The sequence below is a fragment of the Neomonachus schauinslandi genome, chromosome X, assembly GCF_002201575.2.
Source record: "Neomonachus schauinslandi chromosome X, ASM220157v2, whole genome shotgun sequence".
Classification (NCBI taxonomy): Eukaryota; Metazoa; Chordata; class Mammalia; order Carnivora; family Phocidae; genus Neomonachus; species Neomonachus schauinslandi.
In genome coordinates this window covers 15787894-15803497 of record NC_058419.1, presented here as the reverse complement: position 1 = coordinate 15803497, position 15604 = coordinate 15787894, and the positions used below count along the sequence as shown (strand labels likewise).

The window sequence follows — 15604 nt, the reverse complement described above, 5'->3', positions numbered from 1 at the left end:
TTGGGTCCATTCATGCGTTGTTTTCTGGGTTGGAGTTCATTCCAAAAGTGCAAGGTACAGCTAGGAGCAGCAATGTTTTCGTGAGCTCTTAGAACAGAAGTCAAACTTCATGCGAAAGAGCATTTAAATTCCTAGGTGACCCCAGAAGTGCCTTTAGTTTTCCTAAAGAAACAGCTATTTTCCATACGCACAGAGGATCCATGATGTGAAATTGTTAAAGGTGGGGATAATGATCTCTAAGGCGTTTCCTACCCAGATGTTATTTATGAAGGCTCATCACGTCTTCCCAGGATAGTCTGTTGAATAGAGAAAGCACTGCAATCCCAAATTGTTTTCAAGTTAATTAACTTGGTTACGTGCCACCCAACTAGGCGAGTGACTTCATGCACCACTCAGATGTGCCTCCATTTCCCACGCAGATTCTCCCTCTTTCCTGAACACTCTGTCCTTTCCTACCTAGTTCAAAAATCCACTTTCCCTAGGAATATGTTGCTATTATAGGTATCTATAAGAGGAATATATCTATTGTAGGTACTAAACCTTTCTTCAAACTATTTATATTTATTCCAACCTCCCTGGGTAACTAATTCTAGAATTTTACTACCTGCTTGATTAACTAGTATTTTCAACATTTATATTGAAATTGCATCATCTCTTTTTTATTTCTTTGCAAAAATGGTGTATGTTCGGTGTAAGAAATTCAAACAATGAAACGATGTATCCCTCTTAATGCATTAAGTGGCACCTTGGCATTTACTGAGTTTTGAATCTCAGTAAACAAGACTGTGGTTACTTGATTCATATCTTTAAGACCTGTTTACTGAAAGGTTTATACCCCTGTGGTTAAAAGCATATGCTCTAGAATCAGATTGGGTTTGAATCCTGGCTTCTCCTTTACTATCCGGGAGATTGGGCAAGTTACTTAATTTCACTGTGCCTCAATTTCCTCATCTGTAAAGTGGAGATAATAACAGTACTTACCTGGTAAGATTGTTGTTAGGATTGAGTGAGACAACACAATCCTATTATTTAGAATAATCCCACTCTTGATCTCTGGGTTGTAAGTTCGAGCCCCATGTTGGGTGTGGAGATTACTTTAGAAAAATAAAATCTTGAATAAAAGAATAACCTCGCATGGTGAGTACTCAGTAAATGTTAGCCATTATTATTGCTGCTGCTGCTTCTGTAGATTCTTGTAGCTATTTTTCCAGACTAAAGGGGTTCTTTATCCCTTTAGTCTTTCTAAAAACACCAGTTGCTTCTCCCCTTTGGTTATTTTAATTGCTCTTCTCTGGACCATTTCTAGATCTACTAATATCTCTCTTGGGGTTTCATTACCACATCTGCACAAAGTATCCTAGGTTACTTGTCTGGGGTTAATATGATTATTTATTTCAAGTAGCCTTGACATTGAAAATGACACCAAAAGTCTTATTCGCTTTTGTAGCACACTGAGCTGGTATGTTCAGGAAATAAATGTAAAACTCTAGCACTATACTGGGTCCTAACTGATATTTGGGTTGTTGTTGTTGTTGTTGTTTGTTTTTTTAGAGAGCAAGGGAGAATGGGCAACCATGCATCTGGTGAGGGGGAGGGGCGCAGAGGGAGAGGGAGAGAGAACCCCAAGCAGACGATGTGCTGATCAGGGAGCCCAACGCAGGGCTCGATCTCATGAACCTGAGATCATGACCTGAGCCAAAATCAAGAGTGGGGCATTTAACTGACTGAGCCACCTGGGTGCCCCTCTCCCACTTCTTGAATATGCACATTCCCTATACCACTGCCCTAAAACTGGGTCTCTTTCTACCCTCTGTTCTTTGGAGAACACATGAACTCATATAACTTCAATATTGTGTGTGTAGCTCCCACATCTTTCACTGGTCCTGACTTCACTCCTGAATTGCAGACCCTCCACTTGGATATCCCGCCCGTCCCTTAAATCCAACCTGTTCACAGCCAAGCTGTACCTCCTGACTCCCATTTTAATGCTATTAACAGCCCTAGGTTTTCAGGTTATGTGGGTTCAGAACCTTGGAGTAGTCTTCCAGTCATTCTTCCTCAAGCATTCCCTATCTACCCACCCAATCAGTTGCCATGACGGGTTAGTCCTACCTCTGCATCAGCTGCTGTACCCAGCCTCCCTCCTCTCTTTTCCATTCCTACTGCATCCAGTAAGTTAAGGCCTTCTGACTTTTCAGCAAGACTATGTTTCTAGCCCCCCCCCTTTTTTTTTCTTTTACTTTTCTAACCTCTGAACCGGCCTCCCCTACTGCCCATCTCTCTACATTTCATTCTTCCCCCTTTCTGCTGCCAAATTAACATTGAGGAAGCTTTGACCAGGGAAATGAATGAGTTAAAAATGTCTGCGGCATAAAGATCTTCCACAGTATGGCCTCAACTTTGCTTTCCAGCCTTCCCCTTTCCCCCAGTATGGGAATGAGTCAATTCAGTGTTTATCAAGCACCTCAAGTGAGCCAAGGACTGTGCTAACCACTGGGCTAAACTTACCTACACTTTTCAGTGATCAGGTATTTACTGAGCACTTACTATGTACCCAGTACTGTAAAGTGCTCTTTCAGTTTAATCCTTGAACTGAGTCTATGTCCCTAAGAGAATTTAATGTCATCTGCAAACACGGAGATTTCCTTGGTCCTCAGTTAAATTTGAGAGATATTCATTGATGCTCAGGTGTGTTTTATTTTTTTAAAAAGATTTTATTTATTTGACAGAAAGAGAGAGAGAGAGCACACAAGCAGAGGGAGTGGCAGGCTCCCCACTGAGCAGAGAGCCTGACATGGGGCTCGATCCCAGGACCCCGGGATCATGACCTGAGCCAAAGGCAGACGCTTAACCCACTGAGCTACCCAGGCGCCCCTCAGATGTGTTTTACTGAGTACCTATTTTGGTTAGACCTTATGCTAGATGTTGTCAGTAAAGAAATAAGTAATGCCTGGTTCCTGCCCTCAGAGTACCCATGACCTATGGAGTAACAAACATGTAACTCAAGCATGACAATATTTCAGGAGGGCTAAGAGAGAGAGTTGCCCAGTGGCCTGTGGGAGCTCATACAAGGGGCCCCAAACTCAGCCTCAGGACATCCCAGAAAGCTTAGTGACCTTTATTCTGAGTTTTGTCAGAGGAGAGAGGTTAGGTGAGGAAAGGGTTGAAGGACATTTAAGCAGAGGGAACACATTGAAAGGCACATACGTGTGTGGAAACCACGTGAAGCATTCAGGAGACTGCAGAGTTCAGAATGGCTGAAGCAAAAGATATTTGGGGGAGAAGGGTGGGCTATGAGGTGAAGAAGTGGTCGGGAGTCAGGGCTTATGGAGTATCATGGGCCAGGCTAAGGAGCCACAACTGACGACAATGGGGTCACTGGAGGGTTTGGAGCAGGGCTGTGCTATATATAATCAGATGTGTGCTTCAGAAGGATCCCTCTAGTGGAAGTATGGAATGACAGTTGGTGGAGACCAAGGCCGAGGTCAGCAAACCTTGCCCGTAAAGGACCAGACAGTAAATAGTTTAGGCTATCTGCAGACTCTACAGTCTCTTTGGCAACTACTTAACTCTGCCTTGCAGTGCAAAAGCCGCCACAGACCATAGGTAAACAAACGGGCACGGCCGTGTCCAATAAACCTTTACTGATGGACACTGAAATGTGAATTTCACATCATTTTCATGTGTCACGAAATGTTCTTCTTTTGATTTTGTTTGTTTGTTTCTTCTTTTTATTTTTGTTCAGCCATTTAAAAAAATGTATAAAGCATTCCTAGGTTCAGGCCATACCAAAACAGGTGGCAGACCGGATTCCATTGGCTGTACATTGCTAATCTCTGGACTAGCAGATGAGAGTGTGGAGAATGTAGCCAACTCTTTGGAGAAGCTCATCTCTGAGGGGGAGAGAAAACTAATGTGGTAGTGGAGGCAGGTGTAGACAAAGGCCTGTTTCTCAGAAGAGATCTGGAAGTGGTTTTGGAGAACAGGAAGAGATAGTGAGCCAGTTTTGTAAGAAATGAGTCACAGGGATGAAAGGCACAGCATAGGGAGTATAGTCAGTGGTATTGTAATGGCGTTGCATGGGGACAGATGGCAGCTACACTTGTGGTGAGCCCAGCAGAACATATAGACTTGTGGAATCACCATGTGGTACACCTGAAACTGATAATGTAACACTTAGTGTCCACTAGACTTCAATAAAAAGAAAGCTAGTGGGGCACCTGGGTGGCTCAGTCATTAAGCGTCTGCCTTCAGCTCAGGTCATGATCCCAGGGTCCTGGGATCGAGCCCCAAGTCGGGCTCCCTGTTCGGCAAAGAGTCTGCTTCTCCCTCTCCCTCAGCCCTTCCCCCTTGCTCTCCCCCTGCTTGTGTTCTCTCTCTCTCTCTCTAATAAATAAATAAAATCTTTAAAAAAAAGAAAAAGAAAAAAAAGAAAGCTAGTGGACAAGGAGCCATTGAAGATGGTGGAGGGAGATGATGGTTGGAGTAGATCCTGGAAGAGGCAGGGAGGAGGTGATGGAATGCAGAGTACAGATTGCAGTGTATGTTTCGTAAGGGAGGAGGAGACATCTCTTTGAGGCTAGAGGGGAGGAAGAAAGAAGGGGCATTAATAGGATATCTAAGTAGGTGGCGGGGTAAGGAAGGTGAGGATTATTTTCTTGATCTTGATTTTCGCAGTGAAAAAGGAGGCAAGGCTCAAATTCCAGGTGATTTATCGGTATGGGCATCGAATCAGCCAGGATGAAAGCAGGGCTGGGGCGGGGCGGGGTGGGAGGAGGGTTGCTGTGACCCAGATGCCCACATCCTCCATGAATGTACAGGAGTGACCAGGAAGTCATTAGGTGACAAGGAATGGAGAGTGTTAGAGCTTAAAATGAAGGCTGGAGGAGTGAGGAGCTTGGAACAACAATGGGGAAGTGAGCTGAGTGGCAACTCCTTCAGGCCACATGATACAGGGCGCGAGTTGCACATACTGTATGTGTGCATGTGTAAGACAGTGGGGTGGTGAGGAGATAGCACCCCCTGAAACAGCCTCAGAGCACGTGATGTCCTGGGTGAGATCCAAGTACCCGTTAAAGGAGGAGACAGAGGGGACATCAGTGCAGCAACTGGCTTGGGTTGAGAGAGGGGTACATTCTCAGGGGAGCCAAAACTCATGGGGATTGGCCCGCTTGGTAGAATCATTGCCATGTCAAGATTCCTCCTGGAACTGTGATATAAAGAGGAGGCTGGGTGAGGCGGCATACTAAGTCGCTGGGGCCTGTAAACAGAGGTAGAGTCTGGCGCTTGAAGACATTTGCTTACTGGTCAGGCAAGCAATCTCTGACTTCGGTTTTTTCTTTTTTTCCCAAGTTCCAAACACAAATAAGAGACTGAAAAATGATTCTGTGCTGAGGCAAAACAGCCTTGGATTAGGTGGTCAGTCCTGAAGAAACAGGTAAACTAATTTGCTAGGTCTTCTGGGGTAATCAAGCTAGGTCTGGGGAAGGGACAGTGGGGAGACTGAGAAGGATCCTCACCTGGGTTTCGTAAAGGCCAGCCCTGTGTGCACAGGGCAGTGTGGTTAGGCTGGAACCAGGGTGTAGGGGACAGGCAGTCATGAGATTTCTTGGGAAGGTACAGACAGACCCAAGTACTAACAGGAGAAAATGGGCTCACAGTCCCTGGGACAGTTCCTGACCTGACAGGGACAGAATTTGGAGTTGAACACCTGTTCTGGGTCTTTTTTTTTTTTTTTTAAGCTCACTATCCTCACAGAACTTAAAGAGCTGGTTAGTGGGAGTGAATCCAGAATGGGGTAGCTTGGAGTTGCCTGGATGTTATTTGTCTTAGCAAGGAGGTGATATAGCCATGAGATGAAAGCGTTTAAGAATCAGGACTTCTAGCGGGGCGCCTGGGTGGCTCAGTCGTTAAGCGTCTGCCTTCAGCTCGGGTCATGGTCCCAGGGTCCTGGAATCGAGCCCCGCATCAGGCTCCACGCTCAGCCGGAAGCCTGCTTCTCTCTCTCCCTCTCCCACTCCCCTTGCTTGTGTTCCTGCTCTTGCTGTCTCTCTGTCAAATAAATAAATGAAATCTTGAAAAAAAATCAGGAGTTCTAGACAGAATGATAGGAATTGGATTGATAGTACCACTGATGGTATGCAAAATTTGAGAAAGAATTCGTGTTTGTAAGGGGGAGATGAGCTCACTTCAAAGCAGTTCTAGGTTTTTGAGCTTGGTAGGTCCCTCAACAGGATGTGCTATCCCACTGGTAGAGGCCTGAAGGGAGAGTGGCAGGTCAGGGCTGGGGATTTGTAGTGCATACATGTAGAGGTAGAAATGAAAGTCCAGAGAAGACAAAAAGCCCACAGAGACTAAGGTGTGATTTGATAAATATGGAGAAAACAGGAAGCCACTGTTCTCCAAGAGGTGAGAACTGTGAATCTTCTGGGGTGCCAGGTGGAGAGGCTGAGAGTAGAGAAAATACTCTTGGAGGAAGAGAGATGAGAGATGGTGTCAAAGGTGACTTCCAAGCTGGGGAAATTTGTGTTAGAACACCAGGGAAAAGGAGCAAGAAGAGAAAGAGAAACGCACCACACCTCAAAAGATTTCCTCTTTGGGAAGGGAGAGGAGTGTTTGGAGCTTGGGTAAATTTGAGCACACACCGATTGAATCTTCTTTGCGAGATGAACGAGTGTCTCTGTACGGGTTCCTGACGTGAGAGATGACTCGCATCTCGGGTGGTTGACGTGTAAGGAAAACTGAACGTACAGACACACGCATATTCCTTGCCTTTGAGTCCATTTTTTTATGAACTATTACAGTGTTGTTGGTTTTTTCCCAGTGAGGACAGAACAAGGAGATTCCGATTTAAATGACAGAGATGGAGTTCTAGGCGTCCCCCGAGGGGACAGCTTCTTATCCAGTTAAGAGACACTGGGGGACAATATTGAGATGTGTTATGAAAGCTCGATTCCCCTGAGAGCTCTAATAGGACCAAAGTAGACCTAGCTCGATCCGCCTCTGCTTGATTACGCTGAGCTGAGGTTTCTTTTCCGGAAGGCCGTGGGCTAGATGCGACAGCCTTTCGTTCCCTGGCAGCACCTGAGTGTGCGGCTGGGGGGAGCTGGTGCGGTGGAGGCCCGAAGGGCAAAGGGATGGGGCCGAGCGAGCCGGGAGTGCCGCGTCCCCTTTAAGAGCGGCGGCGGTGGCGGCGGCCGCGGCGGCGGCGGCGGCGGCGGCGCGCACTCCGACGGCTACCCTGGGGCCCCGCCCCTTTCCCGTGAGCCCTCGGGGAGTGGTCCGACCGCGGGCGGCTGCGGGTGAGGAGCGGGGCGGGGGGCGGGGGGAGTCATGGCTCGGCGCGGCTGGCTGCGGGCGCCCCTCAGCCGCGGCGGCGGCGGCGGCGGTGGCCCCGGGGCCCGCCGGCTCATGCGGCCGCTCTGGTTGCTCCTCGCAGTGGGCGTCTTTGGCTGGGCCGGGGCTTCGGACGGCGCCGGCGGAGCGGCGAGAGCCATGGACGAGGAGATCGTGTCCGAGAAGCAAGCCGAGGAGAGCCACCGGCAGGACAGCGCCAACCTGCTCATCTTCATCCTGCTGCTCACCCTCACCATCCTCACGATCTGGCTCTTCAAGCACCGCCGGGCCCGCTTCCTGCATGAAACCGGCCTGGCTATGATTTATGGCAAGTGCCTCAACCCTTGTCCGCCCCCTGGCGCTCCCCCTTTCTCTGCCCGCCGGCTGCTTCGCCTCCTCTCCTGGCCCTGCTCGGCCTGCGTTCGGCTCACCTTCTGATTCCTTTCATTTTCTGCCTCGCCTTCTCCCCCACCCCCGTTTCTCAGCCTCATCTCCCCTTTTTCTGTTTTGCCCCCCGTTTTTCTGCCTCACTCCATTTCCTCCGCCTCGCCCCCCGTTTTGTCTGCTTCGCACCCCCTTTCCTTTGCCTGTCCACACCTTTTTTTCCTCCGACCCCACCCCCTTTTTCTTCCGCGCATCACCCCCCCTCCGCCTCTGCCTACCAAGCTCGGGACCCGGGACTGAGGATGGGAAGGGAGTGGGTGCGGTGTCTCGGATTGGGCTGGGGACTGGGGGAGGGGAAGACAGCATAGCGATCTATTTCTCTGGGGTGTCAGTTTGTTTAAGGTCCACTGAAGCTGCAGTAGTATCTCTGCTGCTCAGGATCTGGCTTCCTTTTGGAACCGGAGTCCACCTTTACCCATCACCCAGCTCTTGCTACGCCCTGTCCTTTCGAGGTTGAGAATGAAAACCTTACCTCCCGTGTAGCCCAAGTGAAAACCCGAACGTAAAAGAAGCTACAAGGAAGGCTTGGGGTATTTTGAATGACATCCTGATTTATTGTACTATGCTCGTAATATCTGATTAGGATCCGTATGGTCTACGTTCCTAATCCAGGCGTATCGAGGTGAGGACAGGAAAGAGTTAAAGATCTCCCAGCAGTGTGTTGTACTATACGGTGATCAGGACAGTTCAGCCAAACAGTGATTAGGAACACCACGCATATGCAGTATGGGTGACTTGCTGGTGGCATAAGGTTATTGACAGACCACTGAGTAAATGGCTTCAGTTCTGGTGTCTTAGTGTGCTTTCTTTTTGAGGTTTCTTATTTATGTATTTTTATATTTTGGTCTTAAAGCGAGAAGGGCAAATCGAACCATGGGCTCATAGGCATTTTGGCCTGCTCCGAGGCCTCATGAGGGGTAAAGATGTATATTGCTGACTGTCTTAATGTGACTATGAGGGTGTAGGTGGCTGAAGACATGAGGGTGGACAGACAATCCTTTATGTGCAGTCCGTGAGTGAAGATTATCTTCATATGGAACAGGCTTAAACTGATGAGCTTGTTGAGCTTTGTTTCTCAGACTTGCAAATAGGTAGAAGAAGCCTTGGCACAAAAGAGACATTTCTCCACGACCCTCCTCCCCAGCCCTTTCCAGTAAATACAGACTTCTGGAATGTGCATATGTGCATCTCAAGGGTGACAAAACAAGGCAGTTGTGTGCATCAGGAAAATGCATGAACTCAGGTTTATTTTTCATCCGTAAGGTAATGTGATTCTAAGCCTGTGTGCAAATATCTCTGCTCCCTAGGATTCTTAGTTTTTAGACATATTAGATGGTTTTCATACTTCATATTTTTTGCATTTTACTTGTAGCGCCCCTTAAGCTACACATCTCTATATAATTTCTCTGTATAACAATGTATGATTTATATTTACTATATTGAACAAACATTTGCCAGTCAGCCAACTATGTGTTAGGCACAGAAAATACAAAGAAATAGAAGATCCCCACCTTCAAGGCACTTAGCTTTCTTGGGTAGACAGATCACATAAAGAAAATAACGGCATCTTAAATTCAGTTAAATGCCAAATGAGTATTATGGTGTTAAAACAAGGAACTGATCACAGAAGCCTCTTTCCTCCCTATGGAGAGAGTATGATGTAGTGGTTAAAGGTGCAGGGCTTCAGACCAGAGGTCCACAATTTTTTTCTGTAAAGGGCCAGATAGTAAATATTGTTGACTTTGTGGGTCACATAGGTCTCTGTTGCATTTTCTTCTTTTTGTTTTTTTCTTTTTACAAAGCTAAAAACCATAAAAAACTGTTCTTAGCTCATGGGCCATACACAAACAAAGCATCACTGTGGTTTGCCAACTCCTGCTTTAGAGTCAGACCAGGATTCCTGTCCCACTGTGCTAATTGTTCTGTGTGATCTTAAGCGAGTCCCTTACCCTCTTACACTGTGATCTATAAATTGGGGGAAATGATAGGAGGGTTATTGTGAGGAAGAAATGTTTTTAGCTTAGTACCTGACCCCTAAGTAAATGTTCAATAAATGATAGCTGTGATACTATTATTATTGTTTTATAACTGCATTTTCTCAGGTTAGGCTTAAAATAGTTCTTTTAATTCCTTAGTCTTATAAGAGGCAAACACAGTATTTTTTTAGTATCAAATAAGTACTTAGAATTGCCCTGAAAATATTTGCTCCGTGGTCGTTGATATCATTAACTTCTTCTAACTCTTGAGCTAAATAGAAAAGTGGTATTACTGACTGCATTTCCTGATGTTTCTGATAGTAAAAGGTAATGGAGTACCTTAATGTTAGTATTTTGTAAAGGAAAAACAAGGGTATCTCTTGCCGAATATCAAGTGGAAGGGTGTTATCTGGGAGTCAAATCTGGGCTTGCTTTGTCACAACTTGGCATTCTTTACCCTGTTCCATTTTCTCAGTATGGCAATGGGGGCTATGGATAAACAGCCTCCTAACTAACTCCCAAGTCCAGTTTGAGAATAGATGGGATTGGGTCAAAGTATTTTCAGTGCCATGGGAATCAATGTTTTCTAATCCTAATTACTGTCTGCCATTTACCTTTTCTTTGACTCTTATACCATCATAGCTGTTATGTCAATATATTATTTTAAGACCTTTATTTTTCAGCTTGACTTCTGGATGAAAAGGCTCCTTACTCTGGGAATATCCACCCCTCCAAGATTCAGCCCACCGATGATTTTATTTCTGTCATGTCGGTTTAGCTACCTAAATCCTGGAAAATGCTATTTAAAATAAGCCTCTCCTTTATCTTTTCGAGAATCAAGAGTAAAAAAAGAAAAGATTAAATTGTGATCAGTTTCTAGATTGTAATATAGCCTAATTGCTCCAATTACAAACACAATATGAAAGCACCCAAGTGTTCTGTTCACTGGGCTAACTTGCTTAAGAAACTTAAAAGTGAGTCACCATTAGTAAAAATTGTCAGGGTAGTTAATTAAGTCTGAAAAGTGATCACTCACTGTAGTGTGTTTACAGATGGTATAGAAAGTAAGGGACAGGGAAGAAATATTTTGCCTGAAATTTCCAGCATCCAGAGTCCTACGCTTAACTGACGTGATTCATCAATAAATATTAAGTGTCTTTGACGTATGAGATATGATGGAAAATACAGATATTAGTCATCTTCCCTGCCCACAAAGCACTTACGATCTAGTGCCTTAATAGGTAATGTTGATTGAGCATTCTAATGTGTTCATTTAAACCCCCTAACAACCTTGTGAGATGGGTACTATTATCTCTCCCATTTTACATAGAAGGAAATTGGGGCAGAGAGAGGTTAAATGACCTGCCTGAAGTCACATAATTTGTAAGTATTGAGCCAGGATTCGGACCCAGTCAGTCTGGCTCAGCAGCCCCATTCTCTTAGCCCCTAACCTTATTGCCTTATACTGAAGAGATAAAACTTAACTATAAAGATAAACCAGTTAGTATTATCATCACTACGCATAAGGAAACTGAGGTTCAAGGAGAGGTTATCGACCCTAAAGTCACAGACTAGAACTTGATGGAGCCAGAATTCATACATCTATCTGACTTTCAAACTTGTGCTTTTTCTCCTACATCATGCTATAGTAAATTTCGTAAGATCATATATGTAGAGAGATAATACTTATGTTGTAGAGGTTTTGGAGATAGATTGTGAGGGAAGGCTGTGAGGGAGTAGAGACCTTAACCACTGGAGCAGTTCATTGTGACGTGAGAGCGAGATGATCAGAAAGTTAAGAGAGGCTTGGGGGACTCAGTCGGTTAAGCGTCCAACTCTTGATCTCAGCTCAGGTCTAGATCTCAAGAGTTCAAGCCCCGCACTGGGCTCCACGCCAGCATGGAGCCTACTTAAAAAAAAAAAAGGTGGGGGGCGCCTGGGTGGCTCAGTCGTTAAGCGTCTGCCTTCAGCTCAAGTCTTGATCCCAGGGTCCTGGGATGGAGCCCCACATTGGGCTCCCTGCTCCGCGGGAAGCCTGCTTCTCCATCTCCCACTCCCCCTGCTTGTGTTCTCTCTCTCGCTGTCTCTCTCTCTCTGTCAAATAAATAAATAAAATCTTTTTAAAAAATTAAAGAAGAAGAAGAAGATTAGAGAGGCTTTGGAAATAGAAAAACCAGACTTCAGTGCTGGTTTTATCACTTAATGCCAAGTACTGTTGGCTAAGTCATTTATCCCCATTTTAGAGATGAAGAAACAATGATTGAGAGATTTATAATAATATCTACTACATAAGGTTATGAGGATCAGATAATATATGAAAGAATTAGGATGGGGATTGATTGATTCAGGTGCTAAGTGAAAGAATTCCCTTGGAAAAGAGGTTGATCTTTCTCCCAGAGAGGGGCTAAAGAGAAATGAGCTAATGTTGACACGGGGAGGCTTGGAATTGAGGCAGCTTACATCAGATGGCCTGTGGCTTCTCCGAAAAGGAGGCAGTGAGATTGAAGATCTGAGAAGGAGGGTAAAGGTTGGAGGAGCTGCTGTAGAAAATGTTCTAGGAGACAAAAAGATGAATAAACACATATAAAACTAACCAGAGGTCGGCAAAGGCCTTGCCTTTTTTTGGCCTTCTTGAAGTTGAGTTAGCTTTTAAAACAAATTCTAACAGCGTTCTTCAAGAAGTAGATAAATGTTATATAATACACACACGTACGTGTATATAAATCTCTTTGTACATACATACACTTGTTAATCTGTAGAAATTTTGTCAATTTTGACCACAGTTGATATCCCAGCAATATTCTTCCATATTTTTGACTATCAGAGGCTTTTAGTGTCATAGACTGGGAGAATGGGCCGAGATCCCTTAGAAGACCAATTTCCATTGACCATGAGCCCCATACAGTGTTGGAGCCCTGGGTGATACACTGAGTTCTTTATCTCTGGGAGGGGATCCAGCTCAAGAGGGTCAGGAATGTGTAGGAGAGGTGGGACCTTTCTGTTTTGTGAAAGATACCTCTTTGAGGTTGTATTCTTTTTTGCCTGTTAGTGGTAATTTTAAATTTCATGATGTCAATGTTTTTTTGTGCGTCTAAGTAGGAGGCTGGAAGTTTCCTCCTTATCCCCTTAACAAAGCACTCTTTTTGTGTACTTCTCTTCACTGAGAATTGCTTTAACTCTATGATTACGATTTGAGCTTTCACAGAACCCAAATTAACTTGAACTGTCAACTTTATTCAGAGAAATTCCAATTTTTCAGATGTCTGATGCTGTAATAAAAGGATCTCAATTTTTTCCAACCTAAGTAATTATTCTCCTTGCTGAAGTTTTAACTGCCAAAGTGTGTGTTTCAAATTTGTCCAAGTGCTGAGTCCTCCTCATGGCACCCAGTGACATTTCAGCATTGAGTCGGGGTGCAAAACTGGTAGATACCATTCCTTACACAGTCGGCCTTAAGGACATGGAAAGAATTTGTGCTGCTGTTATTATTTGTAGTAGCTTAGCTATGCTTTTGGCACATAAATATAAAGGGGTGGCGGCTTTTACTGAGCCCCTTAATTAGGGGGTCTTATGGGATAGTAGAGAAAGAGCTCTTTCTGTATCATATAGGCAGGATGACTGTGGATCTATAGCCTTTGCTCACCCAGGTTATGTTTATCAGACCCAGCTAATACCCAACCATCCCTTTTTTATTTTGTTTTTTTAGAGGTTAGATATTTTCACATTGTATCTTTCATTTTTTTAATTTTTAAATAAACATATACGTCTTCACTAATTTCTTCCACCTCCCACACCCTGCCTCTGGCAACCACCAGTCCGTTCTCTGTTATCTATGAGCTTGGTGTTTTGTTTTGTTTTAGATTCCACATATAAGAGGGATCATATGGTATTTGTCTTTCTCTGTATGACTTATTTCACTTAGCATAATGCCTTCAAGGTCCAGCCATATTGTTGCAAATGGCAAGATTTTATTCTTTGTATGACAATAATATTCCGTCATGTATATACACCACATTTTCTTTATTCATTCATTGATGGGCACTAGGTTGTTTTCATGTCTTGGATATTGTAGATGATGCTGCAGTGAATATGCGGGTACATAGATCTTTTTGAATTAGTGTTTCTGTTTACTTCAGATAAATACCCCAAAATGGAATTGCTAGATCATATGGTAGGTTTTTTTTTTTTTAATATTTTGAGGAACCTCCATACTGTTTTTCATAATGGCTGCACCAGTTTGCATTCCCGCCAACAGTGCACAAGGGTTCCCTTTTCTCCACAGCCTCGCCGACACTTATTTCTTGTCTTTTTGATCTTAGCCATTCTGACAGGTGTGAGGTGATCTCATCATGGTTTTAATTTGTATTTCCCTGATGCTTAATGATGTTGAGCATCTTTTCATGTACCTATTGTCTATCTCTGTGTCTTCTTTGGAAAAATGTCAGTTCAGGTCTTCTGGCCATTTTTTATGAAAAAATGTTCAGATCTTCTGGCCATTTTTTAACCAGATTTTTTTTTTTGCTATTATGTGTATTTTGGATATTTTGTATCCTTATCAGATATATATATTTTAGATATTAGTCCCTTAGCAGATATATGATTTGCAAATATTTTCTCTGTCATTTATTTTCAATCTGGGACTTTGTTAAAAACTTTTTAAAAATTTCAGGTCATCGTACTGTTCAGCAGTTACTCATTGCTGCTCGCTTTAAAAAACGTGTGACTGTAAGTTGCCTGGAGAATCCCTCATCTCTGCACCCTCCCCACTTCCCACATTTGTCCCCTCTCCTGCATTTATCACTTCCCACTTTGGCCTGGCTTCTGCCCCCACTGCTCCACTGGAACTGCCCTTACCAAGGTCACCTGTGAGCTCCTCGTTCCCACACCCGATGGACCCTTCTTAACACCTGTATTCCTTGAGTTGGCTGCAGCATTGGCTAGTTTTCATCACTTCCTCCTCTTCCTTCCTATTCCTGGTAATTTTCTTCCTTCCACTCCTTCATCAGCTCCTCCTCCTCTACCAGCTCCTTTACATTGGCTATTAAATGTTGGGATAAAATTCTGGGCGTATATCCATAGTCCTCTTCCCATTTTATTTGCTCCCCAGGTAATCTCAAAGGCACCTGACTTCAGCCATCTCCACTTGAGACCCCCTACTTCCTTGAGCTCCAGATCCCACACACTGAACTGTACATGTTGTCACAGGTACATCAAACTCAACAGGTCTGAAACAGAACTGTACGTTTTCCCCTGTGAACCTGTTCCCTTTCTCACTGAATGGCCCTGCTACCTATCTGGTTGCTCAGGCCAGCTTACCCACATAGTTGCCAAGTCAGTTTGGCTTCTCTTAGTCTTTCTCCCAGTCTCCCTTCCTCCTGGTCTACTCAGTCACTGAATTCTTCTAAAAGATAATACTGTCTAAAAATCTCTCTCCATCCCTTTCTCTGCCCTCTTAGATGAAGCCCTAAGCTCTTAGTGCCTGAAGGACTGCAGTGGCCTTCTATCTGGCCCCTTCAAACCACTGTGGTCTAGAACAACCAGTCTTTCTAAAATAGAAATCTGATGTCAAGCCACTGTTTATTTATAATCCTATGACTTCCTTTTGCTTTCAAGATAAAGTCTAAACTCCCTTCCCCAACTTGCAAGGTCTTTTATGACTCAGCTCCTGCCAATCTTTCACACTCAACTCTGTCACTTATAACCCAGCCATACTGAACTACATGTGATTCCCTGAATGGCCTGTGTTCTCCCACTCTTCCATGACTGGATGTGGCCTACTGTACCTCCTACCTGGAAAACCTCTTCTTTTACTTTGTTTCCTTGCTTAGGTGACACCTCTGGAAAGACTT

At 44.4% G+C, this 15604-nt stretch overlaps 1 protein-coding gene across 3 annotated transcripts in view; it reads left to right on the top strand.

Moving 5' to 3' along the window:
• Window positions 1–7332: 7332 nt before the first annotated feature.
• Window positions 7333–15604, top strand: part of SLC9A6 (solute carrier family 9 member A6) — a 50247-nt gene continuing 41975 nt past the window's right edge. For 2 of the 3 annotated variants that reach the window (XM_044911562.1, XM_021684716.1), the window contains exon 1: window positions 7333–7663. In XM_044911562.1, coding sequence (XP_044767497.1) covers window positions 7333–7663 — 331 coding nt within the window. The remainder of the gene's footprint in view (window positions 7664–15604) is intronic. The other variant, XM_044911561.1, reaches the window with a different exon arrangement.